General features: G+C 40.1%; 1 protein-coding gene across 1 annotated transcript in view; it reads left to right on the top strand.

The window, feature by feature from the left end:
* Window positions 1-19,369, top strand: part of KIAA2012 (KIAA2012 ortholog) — a 161,313-nt gene that overhangs the window by 74,578 nt on the left and 67,366 nt on the right. The window contains exon 12 of the mRNA XM_027873801.1: window positions 4,755-4,831. Coding sequence (XP_027729602.1) covers window positions 4,755-4,831 — 77 coding nt within the window. The remainder of the gene's footprint in view (window positions 1-4,754; window positions 4,832-19,369) is intronic.

Raw genomic sequence — 19,369 nt, 5'->3', positions numbered from 1 at the left:
CTTATGATTACTAGCTGTGTATTTCCCTCCATCCTATTTTCTTCTGTTTGTCCTTCTCTTGCTCTCTTTCTCTTTTTTTATCCTAGCCCTCTCAAAAGTCTGTTTTGATTCTAACCTCTGCCTCCCTTAAGCCACCCTCCCTTTTATCATACTCCCCACCATATCTCTTATCCTCTTCCCCTCCTATTTCCCCATTGAGTCAGATAGATTTCTACACCCAACTGAGTGTATGTATAGCACATATGTGTGTGTGTATGTGTGTGTGTGTGTGTATTCTTTCCTCTTTGAACCAATTCCAATGTGAGGTTCAAGCATTGCCCACCCCCCTCATTTTCCCCTCCGCTGTAAAACCTCTTCCCTGTGTGCCTCTTTTATGTGAGATAATTTTCCCCATTCTACCCTCTCCCATTCTCCCAGTGCATCCCTCTTTCTCACCCCTTCATTGGAGGGGGGGGAGATAATTCCAACATAATCAACTCATACACATACCCTCTGTCTGTGTAGATTCCTTCTAACTGCCCTAATAATAAAGTTCTTAGGAGTTATATGTATCATCTTTCCATATAGCAACGTCAATAGTTTAACTTTATTGAGTTCTTTATGATTACTCTTTTGTGTTTACCTTTTTGTGCTCTTCTTGAGTTTTGTGTTTGAATGCTGAATTTTCTATTAAGCTCTGGTCTTTTCATTAATTATGCTTGAAAGTCCTTTATTTCTTTAAATATCAATTTTCTCACTTAAGGATTATACTCAATTGTGTGGGGTAGGTTATTTTTGGTTGTAATCCTAATTCCTTTGCCTTCTGGAATATCATATTCCAAGCCCTTCACTCCTTTAACATAGAAACTGCTATATGTGTGAACCTAACTGTGCTCCATAATACTTGAATTATTTCTTTATGGATGCTTGAAATATTTTTTTTCTTTGACCTGAGAGCACTGGAACTTGGCTATAATATTCCTAGGAGTTTTCATTTTGGAGTCTCTTTCAGGAGGTGATTAGCGGATTCCTTTCATTTCTATTTTATCCTCTAGATCTAAGATAATAGGGTAGTTTTCCTTGACAATTTCTTGAAATATAATATCTAAGCTCTTTTTTTATCATGGCTTTCAGGTAGTCCAGTAATTCTTAAATTATTTCTCCTCAAACTATATCCCAGGTTAATTGTTTTCCAATGAGATATTTCACATTTTCTTCTATTTTTACCTTCTCTTGACTTTGTTTTACTGTTTCTTGATGTCTCATGGATTAACTTCCACTTGCCCAATTCTAATTTTTAAGAAATTATTTTCTTCAGAGAGCTTTTGTATCTCCTTTTCTATTTGACCCATTCTCCTTTTTTAGGGGTTTTTTTCTTCAGTGAATTTGTGTGTTTCTTTTACCATTAGACCAATTCTGTTTTTTAAGTTTTTTTCTTTGTTATTTTTGTTCCTGTTCTACCAAGTTGTTAATTCTCTTTTCATAATTTTCTTGTATCATTCTCTTTCCATTTCTCAATTTTTCTTCTACCACTCATCTCTTTCTTTAACACTTCCAGGAATTCTTGTTGGGATTAGTTTTTACATTATTATCTTCTGCATTTATGTCTTGGTCTTCCCTGCTTTTTATAGCCAAGTTCTTTTTTTTGTCATTTGCTCATTTTCCCAGCCTATTTCTTGACTTTGAACTTTATGTCAAAGTTCGGTTCTGCTCATCTGTGGGTGGGGAGGTGCACTGTCCCAAACTTCAGACTTCTTTATGCTTCTGTTTTCAGAGCTAGTTCTGAGGTTCTGCAAGTTTTTGGTGCTTCTTGGGGGATGTAATCTGGGGACAGGTGTGACCATTGCTCTCCTGGTCTACACTTATCCAGGAAGGGACCTTGCTACCCTGTAGCCACAAGCTCTAGTGCTTCTCTCGGCTGTGGAATTGTGACTAGGTCCCCTGGTCCTTTGTGACTGACCACAAGTGCTCCAATCCACACTGAACTGCAACCCAGAACTGCTTATGGACAATGGAATTGCCAATCAGCATCAGCTGAATCCAGTGCCAACAAAGAGTCCCCTGTAGTCTCTTTCTGACTATTTGGTTGTCCCCATCACCATCTCTGGGCTGAGAGCTCCTGAAGCTGCTGCTGCTGCTGCTGAAACAGTCACCTCCAAGGTCCACCGCTGGTGCTGCTGCCGCACATTGGGCAGGCAACCACCACAGTGTCATAGACTTCTCCTGAAGACTTCCAAGTTATCTTAGGCTGGAAAGATGTCTCACTCTGACCTTTTGTTGGTTCTGCTGCTCCAACATCTAATTTGAGAATTATTTTTAAAGTTGATTGGAGGAGAGAGTTCAGCTGTATTGCTGCCTGTACTTAGCCATCTTGGCTCCACCACCCTCTGTGTATCCTTTTTAATGTCAAATAAATTTCGTTTTATTAAATGTTATTTGGCCCATGAGTATTTCACTGAATTACAGGCCCAAGCCTGGAACCTTTGGACTGATCTAGGTTAGGACTGGTCTAGAACATATCTCCAGAAAATTGCATTTATCTCCTTCTTTCCACTCACACAGCTACCACTCTAGTTCAGGACTTCATCATCCCTTACCTAGACTTACTGCTCTTTCTTCTCCACTCTATCCTTCACACACCTACTAAAATTATTTTTCTAAGCATAAGTCTGACCATGTCACTTTGCTAAGCAAAAATCTTAGTGGCTCCCTATTCCCTACAGAATAAAACACCAACTTCTTAACTAACATCAAAAACACTCCACAATCTAGCTCCATCTACCTCTCTAGTCTACTTTCATATAACTCTCCTTTGTGTATTCTGTGGTCAAGCCAAACTGGACTAACGACCATTTTCCAAACCCAATACTCTATCTCTTCCACATGTCTTCACACAAATTCTTCCCTATTCCCAGGCCTACTCTCCTCATAATCTCTCTAAGAATCCTTATCTTCCTCAAAGCTCAGGTCAGGTACCATATCCCTGATCTTCCCAGGTATCAATCCTCTCTCCTTACTAAGTTACTTTGTCTTTATTTATTTGTGTACATGCTGTATTCCTCCCCACTCTCAACCCCTAAATGTAAAATCCATGGAGGCAAACCAGTTTTGTTTTGTTTTGTTTTTGGCTTTGCAATCCCAGCAGCCTAGCACAGGTCCATGTGTTTAAATGTCTGTTTAACTAATGCATTGTTGGTGGAGTTGTGAACTGATCCAATCATTCTGGAGAGCAATTAGGACCTATACCCAAAGGGCTATAAAACTGTGCATAACCTTTGATCCAGCAATACCACTACCAGATCTGTATCCCAAAGAGATCATAAAAAAAGGAAAAAGAACCCATGTATACAAAAATATTTATAGCAGTTCTTTTTGTGGTGGCAAAGAATTGGAAATTGAGGGGATGCCCATCAACTGGGGAATGACTGAACAAGTTGTGGTATACGAACATAATGGAATGCCATTATTCTATAAGAAATGATGACCAGGCAGATTTCAGACAAACCTGGAAAAACTTACATGAACTGATGCTGAGTGAAGTGAGCAGAACCAGGAGAACATTGTACATAGTAACAGCAGCATTGTGTGATGACCAACTTTGATAGACTTCGCTCTTCTCAGCAATACAGTGATCTAAGATAATTCCGAAAAACTCATGATGGAAAATGCTATCCACATCCAGAGAAAGAACTGTGGAGTCTGAATGCAGATCGAATCATACTATTTTCTGTATCTTTTTTTCTTTCTCATGGTTTTTCCCTTTTGTTCTGGTTCTTCTTTCACAATATGGCTGATATGGAAATACATTTAATATGGTTGTACATGAATAGCCTATATCAGATTGCATGCCATCTTGGGGAGTGGGGAAAAGAAGGAGGGAAAAAATTTTAGAACTCACAATCCTATAAAAGTGAATGATAAAAACTAAAAATACATAAATATTTTTTTAAAAAAACAAATAAGTGTTGAGTTGAATTGAACTGAACCTCTTCAAATTTAGCTAAGACAGTCCTTAGACAACAGCCAGTCTGCTATTTGTCACCTGCTAGTACTCAGAAAATTTCCAGATTGACGGAACCTATCAGAGCATGACCTCTGCTGACACAGCCTTTAAGGACCTATGTTCACCTCTATGCCACAATGAAGCATCATAATAGGACTTTAGTGAGTATCTCCCTCCAACAGATGAAAAGAAAGATTTCTATTCTCTCTGTCTAAAGGATTTTCTGCAGAATTGAGCTGCCATCAGACAACATTTATAAAATTTTACCAACATCAGCGATTTTCCCCGTCAACACCTTTTGCTTTCATTTTTCCTTTCTCTGAATTTTGGTCATATAAAGAATTCCATTTTATCCCAGTAATAAGCAACAGAAACAAATAAAATACTTACTTGTATCCAAGAGATTCAGCATCACTTAATATGAACAGTTTTTAGAATATAACTATGTAGAAATGTTTTGAATACATGAGAATGCTGTATACATGTATATGGATTTGGTGGGTGGGGTGGAACAGTACAACAAATACTGGTTCTGGAGGCAAATGGCCCAGGTTCAAATCCCTTCTCTAATGTTTACTACCTACGTGACCTTGGGCAGGTCACTTAACCTGGGTCTCAGTTTCTTCATTTGCAAAATATGGAGGTTGAATTATATGGCTGTGACCTCCCTTCTAGTTCTAAATCTAGGATCCTGTATCATGTATGTAAAAAAAACCAGGGGGAAGATACAGCTGAAATTCCTGATTTTTTTTCTCTCTGCTTTTCACTGAAGGCAACATTCATTCAGAAGCTAGTCTTCATATGAATACCTGTGAAACCTCATCCTTGACCCCAGAGCCAGAAAAGAAGGTATGATTATTGACACTGCTTTTCAAATTTAATAAAGAGCCATAAGGTGCCAGGAATGTGAGGACCATGGTACCACCCACAAGTGCTAGGATGTATTATTAGCTTAACAGTCAGAGAGAGGAGTTGTAGAGAAGTTATGGGTTCTAGTCACCTAACTCTCCCACTAACTGAATGATAACCTCTTCACTTCTCCAGCCTTTGGTGTACTCGTTCATAAAATGAGAGGGTAATGTGAGCTAGAGCAGGGTTTCTTAACCTTTTCTATATCATAGGCTCCTGTAAAAGTCTAGTGAAGCCTATGGACCCTGCTCAGAATAATGATTTTAAACATGTGAAATAAAAAATACAGGATTAAAAAAAATCAATTATATTGAGATACAGTCATCAAAAAAAAGTTTATTCAAGTTCTTGGACCCTAGGTTAAGAAACCCTGGAGGTAATCCTTAAGGTCTCTTCTAGATCCAATAATTTTTTTTTTCCAGTAAGCAAATAAGTTGAACAGACAGTTTTCCTACCTACCAAATGCAAGTGAGTTAAGTGTGAACAAGGACAGATAGAAAGGTAGCTTCCATTAAAATACTGAGCACTTAACCACTCTAAGGTAAGACTTACTGGTCTTTTATAGACTAATTGGTCAGTGTACTTAAGCAGGAAACAAAGAGAGAAATAAAAATAGAAAGTGAAGGAAAAACCCACAAAAGATGACCATGAGGAAAACAAAAGAGAGCTTATCTGGAAATTAGTTTCTGTGCAAGAATATGTCTGGATTTTTTAAACCTTTTATGCTTTGGGATTGGTATGTTTTTATTTTTTTTAGTTTTGTGATTACTTCCCAATATAATAATCATAATAATCATCATAGCTAGCACTTATATATAACTTTAACATTTGCAAAGCACTTTATAAATATTATCTCAGTTGATTGTCACAACAACTCTGAAGGGGTAGGTACTGTTAACTATCCCCATTTTGCAGATGAGGAAACTGAGTCTAAGGGAGGTTATCCAAGGTTAAGCTAAGTAAGTATATAAGGTTAAATTTGAACTGGGGCCCCATAGGCTCCAAGTCCAGAGTTCTATCCGCTGTACTACCTTTCCTTATAACAAAGAAGTGCAGATAAGCAAAATAAATGGACATATTGACCATATCTTGCAATATATACCTCATTCTGTACACATAGTCCACCATCAGCCTACTGAGAGAGAAAAAAAAGTTATATCTGATAATCAGTCAGCACGATACAGTGTAAAACATGCCAGGTTTAGAGTCAGTGGATCTGGGTTCAAATCCTAGCTGTTCTATTTATTGCCTGTGTGATAGGGAGTAAGCAACCTAACCTTTCTGAGCCTCAGTTTCCTTATCAGTAAAGTGAGAAAGTTAGACTAGATGACCTTTAAGGTTCCTTCCTAAATCTATGATCCTATTACCCTCTGGAATAAGATTTGTCATTGTATACATCTGAATTCGGAGGTCTCTTAGTGTTATTTTCGTTTACATTATCATGGTCACTGTGTATTTTATTCTCTTGATCTTGCTTACCTACTTCTGCATCTGTACAAGTAAATCTTCTCAAGTTTTTCTGAATTCTCCATATACATAATTTCTTTTAGCATAATACTCCATCACATTCACATAACACAATTTGCTCAGCCATTCCCCAATTGATGAGTACCTGCTTTGTTTCCATTTTTTTTTTATTATAACAAAAAGGACTGCCAAGCATATTTTTGGCATATAAAAGACCTTTTCCTCTGTATTTGCCCTGCTTGGAACATATGCCTAGTAATGACATTACTTCATCCAAGAGTATGAACAGTAAAGTCACCTGTTTTGCATAGTTTCAAAATGTTTCATTTACTGCTCTATGGAGAATATGAGTGCCCATTTTCCATGGCTTCAGAGCTATGCATTTACCAGTTTTTATAAACTTGCTCTGCTACTGAAAGCTATGTGATTGTGGTTATATTCAAATGTTCCCAGTTCTCAAAGGCTAGGACAGCAAAATACAAACTCTGGTCTGAGGAATTTCTGGATCTGAGAAACCTGGAGAAGGAACAAAGTGAAAAGCTGACATTCAGTTCCCCTTGATTTAGCTTTGCTGCCATCCTGGATCCCATGCCTCCATAGTCCTTCCCCGCTTCTTTCCAATTTTCTTGCCTCTCACTTTTTCCCCTTTGGCTTCTGAAAGTTTATTGTTGTTACTGTTGTTGTTGTTGTTGTTGTTGTTTTTAAAAAGACACATGTGACTGCTTTAAGGTCAAGGAAAGATATCAGCTATCACTTCAACTACCCCTTGGTCTACAGGTCCTGGGGAGATTGCTGCTAGGATAAGACAAAGCAAAGTAGAAATTTTCAGATAAGGAAAGAAATTATCATAGGAACAATATTTTCATCTTTTAAAAATTTCTACCTTGAAGCTGTCCTTTATAAATGAGTATCTAGAGATTCTTTGAAGGAGACTTTGTGACAAAGGGAAATGTAAAATTAATACATTTTTTTTGGTTATCAGAATCCAAATGCCTTATAGCACCTCAGAGACTATATCTAAAACCATTCTAAATCCACCACAGACCACATGAATAACAAAAAGGCCACACTTGCATCAAGAGAGCTAATATCAACCCAAATAACACAATGTGACATTATATTAAGAGTATTATTTTTAACCATGTAAATATAATGGAGTGGAGAAACAGCCTGTTCCTTGGAACCAGGAAGGCCTGGATTCAAATCTTGAATCTGACAAATACTGTCTGTGTAACCACAGTCAAGCCACTTAACCCTTGAGGGGAGGGGAAAGGATGGAAACAAGCAATTACTAAGTACCTCCTACTGTGCTAAGTGCTTTATAAATTTATTATCTCACTTGATCCTCACAATAAAGGTAAGTATTTTTATAGGTGAGGAAACTGAAGCAGACAGTGGTTAAAGCATTCTCCCAGAGTCATGCGGCTAATAAGTGTCTGGGGCTAGCCTTGAACTCAGGTCTTCCTGACTCCAGGCCCAGGGCTCTATCCATTTCACCACCAACCTGCCCAGGTACTACTCCCAAGGACTATAAATTATGAAAGAGTTGCCAAGTTGAATTAGCGGAGGAATTTGGTAAACCAGCAGTTCCCTTGAACAAGCAATTCACGTAGCCAAAAACATTTCAGCCAATATAGCATTACACTGTAAGTCAATAGCAGAGCTGAAAATGTGCTTTTGATTTATATTCCCCTATTAAAAAGCTGGAAAAACCATTGTAGAACACTAGACCAGCCTTGAAGTCAAGAAGACCTAGGTTCAAGTTGTCCTCTGACCAACTCCAACTGTGAGACCAAAAGCAATTCTCTCCATCTCTCATTGTTATAGACAACTCTAAGCCTACAGCCGGCAGATGAGTTGTCAGTCTGTGTTGGTGGAGGAAATTTCCACACCAGGAGTTGCCTCCATGAATGAAATCACAGGTCTAGACCAAAAAAAAAAAAAGTCAAAGAGCTACACAAACACATGGATGAAACCCCCAGGCAAAAAGTAAAATCTCCCAGGGGAATTTTCAGGTCCACAGTGACCCTATATTAATAACAATCTGTAATTGGATAGAAATAAAAAGAGTGAGAAACATATGATATGAATGCAGCCTTACTTTCAAGAGAATCCTGGAGGCTACCTTTGCATTTTAATTTATTATTATTATTAACAGGACTATTCTCTGGAAAAGGGCTAAATTAGAATTCTGTTCAATTTACAAGATTTGTTGAGTACCTACTGCGTGCCAGGCATAGTAGGAAAAGCAAGACTCTCCTCTAAGACAGGAACAAGATGAAAAACAAGCAACCATGATAAAAGCAGCAAGCCAAATGCGTTAGGTCACTGTGTTATATTAGTCCACAGAGGGGATTTGCTTATCCAAGTCTAATAGAGTGCCAGTCTGGAGTTTCTCCTGGTGCCCCTGCGGTGACCCAATGAGTAATCACAAGAGCATAGACCTAAACCTGGAAATCATGAGTCAGAGGGCGTTAAATCTATCTCCCTCATTTTACAGATGAGGAAACTGAGGCCTGAGCAACTTGCCTAAAGTCGCACAGGTCACCATGTGTCCAAAAACACTAAGAGTATTATTTTTCAGGCACTCTAATTTCAGACCCAACACACTTTCCTTTGTACTATGCTGTCTCCCACCATCTTGGCTGCGTCAGACAATAAAAAGAACATTCAATTTTGAGTCAGAGAACCAGAGTATAGATCCTGCCTCTGTCACTAATTGGTGACCTTGGGCAAATTACTTGTGCCTCACTTATCTCATCTATAAAGTGAAAATGTTGGTCTATATACCCTTCCCCCCATAAATCTACGATCATATGATCTTGGCCATCTAGCCACAAAGATACTTTTTTCAAAGCTTTGAATTCTCTCTTTACCTTCTAAGGCCCAAGTAGAAGGTCCATGAATATGACTTGATTCTGCAGTGTAGCCTACATCTTGGAGGATTTCACAGGCATTTTTCAATATTTTAATATTTACTGAGGGAATCCCTTTTGGAGAAAGACCTCTGTAATGATTGCCATCTCCTTACGAGGAAAGGTCTAATGGCTGAAGCAACCAGACACTAGCCATGTTGATAACTGAATTATCAAAGACCTTTCGAACATATCTCCTCTGGCTACCAAATCCCCAGTTAAATTTCATTGGATTTGGAACTGGAAGAGGCCAGCTAGTCTGACCCCTTCATTTTTTTTCAGTGGGGAAACTAAGACCAGAAATATTAAGAGACTTACCCAACATCATCCAGGTAAGTAAATGGCAGAGTCAAGGTTCGAACCCAGGTCTTTTGACTCCAAATCCAGCATTTTTTCCCTTCTACCACAATATGGTCCCAGACATCCATTTTAACTACTTTCTTATCCTTACTTGATATAAATGGCTAATTTAATGTTTACCATTTAAAGCATCTGGGATCAATTTGGGGGGTAGGCTTCATGCTTAGCAGACTTTAGTTTACAGTACCCTGATATACCACTGGCAGATAGTCAGGGAGATGCCTCCAATCTCTGTCTGGTGAATCTCACTGACATGTCCATCCTTTTATTCAGGCAGCAACTACCATGCCAAATCAATCTTCATCAGCATCAGCATGTTTTTTTTTTGTTATTGTTAGTTGTTTTTCTCCTTCCCTTTCTACCACATTTTCCCTTTATTTAAGAGCTAGCATTATTATGATTTCAGCTATGAAAGATAAATTTACTTTTTAATTTACCCGTGGAAGATGGGGTGAAGGAGGAAAGGAGGGGAATGAGAACATAATTTAGTATTCCCAGCCACCCTTTACTGAGAGTCCACAGAACTTGGATTTCAGAAAGCTTCCTGAGGTCAGGATAAGGCAGGGTCATTGACTTTCTGTGAATATTACCAGTTTCAAGATGCTGCACTGGGATGCCCCCTCCTGGTTCCTAGGGGGAAAAAAGACATTTGGAGGGTTTTTAACAAGCCATCTCTTGTACCTTCACAAATGGCAAAAAAGTACTGGACCCTCAAGTCCAGCACATAGAAGGGACGCAAACTGTTAGGACAGCGATTGTAGAAGCTGTTCATCTGCCAGTGGAGGTCTGGACTCTAAATCAAATGCAAAGAGAAGTAGCAGTAGAATTAGCAACTGAAATCAACAACAGCCCGGGAGATGCTAGGGATGGAGGTGGGGGACTGAGCAGCTATGAGGGACGGGGTAGGGGGGAGTGAAACTACAAGGGGAAATGTGGAGATGAAAAGAGCAGTGAAAAAAAAGACAAGCAGACGTGTTTCAACTCCAAGCTCCCATTTCCTCTTTCAAATGAACGGATTCCCTACTGTGCTCAGTATCAAGTATTTATGAAGGCATTTTTTGCATATTAATGACTGCACATGGAACGTTCCGAGTTCTGAAGTCCTAAAGGTACGTTGGCCTTTTTTGGGTAAGGGAGGGGGAAGGAATCTTTTCAAGCCATCCAAATGTCTCAGAAGGTTCTGTAGTCTCCCTCTGAAGGGAGAATTAAAGGGATATTAAGTTCCTCCAAAGACTTAAATTTCATTTGGAAGAGGACAGAGAGTCTGTGATTCTACTGCTCTTTCTGACTTGACTACTGGCATTATAGGATAATAGGATGTCAGAAATGAAAGTTACCTTAGAAAGCATTCAGTTCAAGCCTCTTGTTTTTTAGGTGGGGAAACTGAGGCCCAGGCAAGTGAAATTACTTGTCAAAGGTGAAGTTGCCCTCAGCTGAAGGTGGAAGAATTTAAAATAACTCAAAAAGTTTAAGGAGGGAATACAAGCCTATGAGGAAAAGATTGACTGTGTACTAGTCTGGCAGAAAAACCTCTAGGGGCTGCAGTAGGCTGATGCATACTGAAGGGGATGACAAAAGTCCTCTCCCTGGGGCAGCTAGGTGGCCAGAGGATAGAGCACCGGCCCTGAAGTCAAGAGGAGCTGAGTTCAAATCTGGCCTCAGACCAAACACTTGACACTTACTAGCTGTGTGACCCTTGGCAAGTCACTTAACCCCAATTGCCTAAAAAAAAAACAAAAAAACAAAAGTCCTCTCCCTCCCCCCATAATAGTCACCATTGTTCAGGCCTTTCTTGGATTCTTGAACAAGATAACCAGATAGCTTCCTTTTAAGGAATTATTCTTTATTTTCAACTTTTTAATCTTCTTCCTTGCAGAAGGCTTTGGGAAAAAGCAATTAATCTTCTTATAAGTGCAAGTATAAGATCTGAAAGTATCACAACCTCTTCCCAGATCTAGCCATGTGATCCCAGGCTGAAAGATTCCTGGGGCCAAATGGTTACGGGGCTGTCAGGGAAGGCGCTGAGGAGGTACAGAGCTCTCTGGAGATGTTGTCAGGGAGGAATACCACAGAAAAGAGCCAAGCTTTAATGGGGTTTCCCCCAGTGCATTCCTCTTCCAGCATTCCCCTTGGAACAGAGGAGGAAGGACTTCATCCACTTTTTATTCCCCCAGTTTTAACCCTCTTCACCACTCCAAAGTTTTCCTTCACTTGTTGTAGCTCTAGGTAAGGGTAACCAAACAACTGTTTATCACCAATTTATCGCCAATCCTTTCTGCAGCGTCTCTGTGTTTGTTTTTTTCCCATTTTACAAGACTAGTTAACCTAATATTGTGACATATTTCTAACTTCAAGAATAGAATGACAAATGAATAAATGGTTGGGCACTATGCACATGGAGAAGCTGAGGGATTTAGGACTATCAAGCCTCTTAAAAGGAATCCTGAAGTGAGAAATGGAATTCAATGGAATTTCAGAGCTGGAGAGATCCTTGAAGAACTAGTCCAATCCCTTTATTTTTCAGATGAAAAAACTGAAGCCTAGGGAGATAAAGACTTGTCCAAAGTCACACAGTAGTTAGTGGAAAAATTGGGACTTAAATTCCTACTCCAAAAAAAATTTTTTTTAATTCCTACGCCAATGGGGTTTCCACTGTGCCAGACTGTGTCACTAAATACTATACTGAGGGTGCTGAGCAGCAGAACTCCAGGCCTAGAGCAGTCAGATTATAAGGGGATGTGTGTGTGGGGCTGCTAGATGGTGCTGTGGATAGAGCACCAGAATCAGGAGGACCTGAGTTCAAATGTGGCCTCAGAGACTTACTAACTGTGTGACCCTGGACAAGTCACTTAACCCTGATTGCCTGGGGAGGGGGAGAGAGGGGTCAGGGACAGGGAGGAAGAGAGAGGATGTGTTTAATTTGCAAACATATAGTGTCAGTCAAGAATCAACAGTAGGTTCAAATCCTACCTCTCAATAACTAAACAAATTGTTTAATCTCTCTGACTTTTAATTTCTTCATCTATAAATTGGGTATAAAATAAAGTAGCCATGATACTTACATCAATGAGGCAGCAAGTTGTAGTGTATAGTAGTTATCTCCTCCTCCCCTCTCCCTTACACCTGTTGGATTCAGGAAGACTTGTGTTAAAGTCTTTCCTTGCCACATACAGACTAACTCACCATGGGCAATTCTTTGTGACCCCTTTTGGGTTTCTTGGCAAAGATCCTAGAGTGGTTTGCTATCTCCTTCTCCAGCTCATTTTATAGATGAGGAACTGAGGCAAACGGGGTTAAGTGACTTGCCCAAGGTCACACAGCTAGTAAGTGTCTGAGGCCAGATTTGAACTCAGGAAGATGAGCCTTCCTGACTCCTGGCCCAGCACTGTGCCACTTAGCTGCCCTAGGCTTATTAAGCTCCTGATTAGAACAGTGGATAGAGCACTGGGCTTAGAGTCAGGAAGCCCTAAATTAAAATCTAGCATCAGGCGCTTAAGTAGCTGTATGGACCTGGGCAAGTCACTTACCACTACATGCCTGACTTTCCTCAACTGTAAAATGGGGATGATAATAATAGCAGCTACTTCTCAGGATTATTGGGAGGATCAGATAATATTTATAAAGCACATAATAGGCACTTAGAAAATGCTTCTTCTCTTCCCTTTCCCATTATGTGCCAGCCTAGGATGTGGGATTATGTTAGCTAGGCTCTGAAAGTACAAAGACAGAAATGAAAATGCCTCAAGTAGATTGCATTTTGTTTAAACCTTTCCTGACTTCTCTGAATCACTCATTTAATAACTCTTATTATCCATGAATTTTCTTAATCTTTTTTGAAATAAGTTTATATTTACCACTTCTTGAAAATAAAAGCACCTGTGTAATTTAGTAATATTTCTTTATATACGTCCTAAATTTGCTTCTTTCAGGTTTCAGGAGGGCTCCCCAGTTGTAGTGTCTTGGGTCTGGGTTAACAAGTCTGTATTTCACATACTGTCCTCAAATTCCCTCTCAGCCTCCATCAGTGCAAACCAAGGAGTCCTAGACATTTTCATCTTCCTCATTGGCCATTCTCCCCTCTCTCAATTTCCTCGAGCATTTTAAGTACTCTGTTAAACAGTCAGATCTGCAGTAACGTCTTTCTTTAAGATCAGTAAAGCTAAATATAGTATTCTAAATGAGGATGTATTTTAGTTTTATACAAGGGCTCAAAGTTAACATTTTGTTTCTAGTACCTTTTCTGATGATATCAGGTATTCTGCTGGCCTTTTCTAAGTCACCACCTGTCTACCTTCTGCCTGCCGAATTCAAGCTAATAGTAACACTAACACTCATGAATTGAATAGACTTCTGTGGACTAGCCTGGGAAGCTGACTGCTAAGTTATTGTTTCTATGGGGAAATGCCCTAGAATTGCAAACCGGTTTACAAAAGAACTTTTGGACTTTAGCAAGAACAGGGCTGACCTACCTGTATTTGTCTCATCTGGACATTTGCAGCACCTGAAGCAAAATAACATAATAATGGTAATAATAAAGCTAGTATTCATATAGTGCTTCAAGATTTACAAAGCGCTTTAAAAATAATATCTCATTTTATCCTCATTCTAACCAAACCACACAGTAAAGGTCCAATGCTGGAGGGATGGCAAGGTTGTCTAGCCACTGCTCTGTGTCCTGGCTTTCCTTCTTCCCTGCTCCCCGCTCTATTCAGAGAATGGACCACATTATCCCACAGAAGAATGCAAATCTCTAGCCTAAAGCAAAACTAGCCCATTTGGATGAAACTGTCCCACATCTTCCCTGGGGGGAGAGAGAGAGAGTATGATTCAGGCTTTCTTTGAGTTCCTTTAGAGCCAGAGTCAACAAAGATCCTGTTATGTCAACAAAGGTATATCAACAAAGTGTTAAATTAATCAGAATGGAAGAGGACAAGGCTTAGGATCTCAGCTCTGGTGCCTCCTCCTAAGGGAAACGTTCCTGATGTCCTCTTACTGCTCTCTCCCTCCTCAAATTAAATTGTATTGGCATGTCTGTGCTCTTTCTGCAGCTCCCAATAGAACATAAGCTCCCTGGAGGCAATGGCTATTTTTCCCATTTAAAAAAATGTTATCCCCAGTACCTAGTTCAGTGCATTACACATAGTAAGTGCTTAATAAATGTTTATTGACACTAATGGAACTGTCATGTGTATGACAATGAGAATTTAAGAATAAGATCTGCTTTCTGTCTAAGGACAAAGAATATATAGATTCTCTTTAGTCAAAAACCCAGCATTATCCTCATTTTAGAGATAAGATAAGGAGGTGAAGGCATTGGATTTCTTCTCCTAATCTAGCCCATTCTGCACACTGAGATCTGCTTATTAAAGTAACAGGGGAGATGTAAAAGCTTCATTTGAAGATTTTTTTAACGAAGTAGACAGTTTCCTGCCAGACTTGCACTTAGTCAAGTAGGTGAATAGGTGATGGCAGGATGGGAGGGGGAGTTTGTAAGGCTGCCTGCTATCTCTTTTGTGACTGATAGAGATCGGTTGTTATCAGTATGGTACCACCACCACCTCTTCCTCCTCCTCCTCTTCCTCCTCTTCCTCCTCCTCCTCTTCCTCCTCCTCCTCTTCCTCCTCCTCCTCTTCTTCTTCTCCTCTTCCTCCTCTTCCTCCTCCTCCTCCTCTTCTTCTTCTCTTCCTCCTCTTCCTCCTCCTCCTCCTCTTCCTCCTCCTCCTCCTCTTCTTCCTTCTCCTTCTCATTCTTGTTATTGTTCTTCTCTTTCTCCTTTCCCTCCTCCTCCTTTCCCTCCTCCTCCTTTTTCACTTCAGATTCTGGTAAAAGGTCAATATAACCAGGGGAGCTTCTTTAAAAGCCATTGTTTACTTTGTCTGTTAACTGCCAGGAAAACCAGGGCACAGGCAATAGCCTACACAGAATATAGCAGATTTCTGGCAGCCTTATAAACAGCAATATGAGATTCCCCATAGTCTGGGTTCCCTTGGGAGCTGTTGATGTATTGTGATACTGAATGATAACTGAGGTTTTTAGTTGGAAGATGAGATGAAAGGATGACAGGTCAACCAAGGGTGACCCTTTCTGATCTTAAGGAGACCAAACTGAAGTGACAGCTATCTCATTGTTTAAATATTTCTAGTACTGCCTATGACTTAGAATTTATCCATGGGCAGATGAATACAGAAACGCAAAGGCTGTGACTCATAATAAATAAAATGTATATATTTTATATATAATATATAATATAATATAATATAATATAATAAAAAGCTGTATTGACCTGCCAGCCTAGACTAAGCTGGATCAGTCAGTCAACAAGCATTTATTAAGTAACTACCATGTGCCCAGTCAGGGATGTGATTGCTGAGCCCACTATCAAAGATATTTGAGAGATCATTGCAAATTTAAAAGGTACAATGAGATTGCAGAAGGGTAAATGTCCTAGTTTTCAAAAAAGGTAAGAGAAGAGTTTCCAGGCTATAACCCAGTCACTTCAATTCCTGGGGCAATTAGAGCATGAATCATTACAGAGATAGTTGATGAATTACAGAATGAGAAGCAGTGATTAAAAAGAGATAAAAGGGCTTCATCCAGAAGAAGTCATGCCAGGCTAATCTCATTTCCTTTTCTGACAAGATAACTAAATTAGTAGATGAGGAGAATGCTATGGATGTAGTTTACCTAGACTTTAGAAAAGCTTTTGATTAAGCATCTCATACTGTAATTGTAGAGATGCTGGAGAGATATGTGTTAGACAATCACACAGTTAGTTGCACTCAGGACTAGTTGGATGGCTGGACTCAAAGAGTTAAGAGTCTAATGTCTATGTAGCAGGAAGTTTCCAGTGAAGTAGCCCAGGGAGAATCTATCTTTGGCCAGGAACCACTTAACATTCATACCAATGACTTAGATAAAGGTATCAGGGGTGGGGAACCTGCAGCATCGAGGCCACATGTGGCCCTCTAGGTCCTCACAGTTCTGTGAAGTTTGGATTCAGTCAAAGGGCTGCACTTGAGGACCTAGAAGGCCACATGTGGCCTCTAGGCCACAGGTTCCCCACCCCTGGATAGATGATATATTCGTCAGATTTGCAGATGATGCAGAGCTGGGAGAGAGAACTAACAGAGTGGATGTAGCTAATTAACCTAACAATGGGTTGTATCAAATAAGTTGAAATTCAATAAGGATAAATGTAGTCTTGTACTGAAGTACAAAAAAATCAGCTCTCTAAATATAATAATAATAATGGTGATGTAATAATAGTAATGTAATTAATATAATGACTACTCTGTGCTAGTGCCAGACACTGTGCTAAGGCCTTTACAAATAGCTCATTTGATCCTCACAATCACCCTGGAAGGTAGGTACTATTATTATCTTATTATTATTATTATTCCTCATTTTACAGAGAGGAAACTAAGGCAAACAACTGTTAAGTGACTTGCCCAAGGACACACAGCTAGTAAGTGTCTGAGGCTGGATTTGAACTCAAATCTTCCTGACTCCAGGTCAGGTGATCTATCTACTGCAGCATCTAGCTTCTCATGGGGAAAGCATGGTTATACGAAGTTAAAAGATTCAGGGGTCTTAGTGAACTGCAAGCTAAATATAAATCAGTAAAGTGTTATGGAAGCCAAAAAAAGAGACTTACGGCAAGGATACTAAATAGGTGATGGTAGTTTAACCATATCAACTCTCCATAACCCCATTTGTGGTTTTCTTGGCAAATATACTGGAGTGGTCTGCCATTTTCTTCTCTAGCTCATTTTACAGATGAGGAAACTGAAGCAAATAGGGTTAAGTGACTTGCCCAAGGTCATACAGCTAGTAAGTGTCTGAGACCGAATTTGAACTCAGGAAGATGAGTCTTCCTGACTCCAGACCTGGCACTTTATCCATTGCTCCACCTCACTGCCCTTCTAAATTGGAGGGTATTACAATAATCAGGTAAGATAGATGGAAGAGATGTTGTGAAGGTGGAAATGATAAGATTTGGCAACTGCTTGACTTTGTGGGATGAATAAAAACGAGAGACTGAGAATTATACAACCTTGGGCAGCTAAACGGAGAATCGTGTTCTCAGAAGAAACAGGGAAGTTCCTAAGAGGTGATTGAAAGGGGTAATACTGTACTAAGATATGTAATGCAGATGACCACCCATCCATGCCTATTCATCCTGTGTGACATCCCATCCAAAGTGAAAAGGTGGGCTGGGGTCCTTCCTCCCCAGTCACTCCCCTCACTCCCCAACTCTGATCTGGTGACAGGGGGTAGCTATCCTGGAAAGGGGGAGAATTTTTTCAATGTCACCTGTCAACTTGCTTTGTGGATAACTCTTCTAAAGGGACCATCTCAGAAGGCAGAAGTTGAGAGCTTCCTAGCAGAAGGGCTGGAATGGGGGAGTGTTACGGTTTAAAGGGAAAAGGGCTCCTTGTCTGGTTGTCTCATAGATAGGTCCCACCAGTGCTATCATTTGGGTGGGTTGAATGTCACCATCTTCCCATCCTTCAACTAGTTATCACATACCCCTTCCAGCAATGCTAGGGCATCTGGCGGTCATGACACAATCCCCACCTCCCCACCCAAGGAGCCAGAGCCCCAAGTTTGGAGCTCACTGTATTGTACCAAAATGGCCTCTTTGGCTTGGATAACCCCACCCCAAAGTGACAAACTGACTTGGATTTGTCCAGCCCCCATGCTGATTTAATAGCACTGCAAAAGAGAAAAAAAGCTGAGGTTTCACTTTGTGGCTGCTTGGTAGATGAGTCTGGTTCTCAGCAGAACAAATCTTATATGCTCATTGGTTGGGAAATCCCTTGTGTGCAAAGTAGTTCTATGCGGCAAGAATGATTCAAAACCCTGGCTGTACAGTGTGAGGTTTGGCAAGGGATCCCCCCCTTTCCTCACTCGAAGTATGTTAGAGATAATGGAGAAGGACCTCTCAGACTGGGGATATGCAGACATTAGCACCATGTGCACCAAGTGTACCCATGGGGCTTCAGAAGCTTGTCAGTTTAGTATCAGAGAGAGCTGAGTGGCAGGCATTCAGACACCAAGTGTTAACAACTCCTTTAATTGGGTGACGAGACTATGCTATGACTCTTGCTGTCATAGGCATGAAGATGGGGAACCCCAATAAGGGGTCCCAGAGAAGCCAAAATGGGCAGATGCAGACCTTAGTTACTTGTATTTAAAACTTCATTTCCTCCTTGAGGATAAGAAGATCCAGGGTTTTATTTCTAGTTTCAGGTCTAGCACAGATACAGGGGTCTTGGGTCACTTTTACACCCTTAAAATTTATTAAGGTCACCCAAAGAGGTTTTTTATGTCGGTTATATCTACCAATATATACCATATTGGGTAGCAAGGTAGCACAATGGATAGAGCACTGGGCCTAGAATCAGAAAGACCTGAGTTCAAATTTGGCCTTAGACATTTCCTAGCTGTGTGACCCTGAGCAAGTCACTTAACCCCTCCCTCCAAAAAACTGGAGAAGGAAATGGCAAACCCCTCTAGGACCTTTGCCAAAAAAACCTCATGGACAGTTGGTCCACAGAGTCATAAAGAGTCAGATACAACTGAATGACTGAATAGCAGCAAATGCCATATTGGAAATTAAAATATTTTAGTATCATTATTATTAAAATAGTTTCAACCTCATGGACCCTCTGAAAGGGTCTCAGGGACACCCAGAGGTCCTCAGTCAATACTTTAAGAGCTGCTGATCTTAGTA

This window comes from Vombatus ursinus, unplaced genomic scaffold (assembly GCF_900497805.2).
Source record: "Vombatus ursinus unplaced genomic scaffold, bare-nosed wombat genome assembly UNPS02014802.1, whole genome shotgun sequence".
Taxonomy (NCBI): Eukaryota; Metazoa; Chordata; class Mammalia; order Diprotodontia; family Vombatidae; genus Vombatus; species Vombatus ursinus.
The sequence above is the reverse complement of the archived record's forward strand: the minus strand, read 5'-3'. Positions and strand labels throughout refer to the sequence as shown.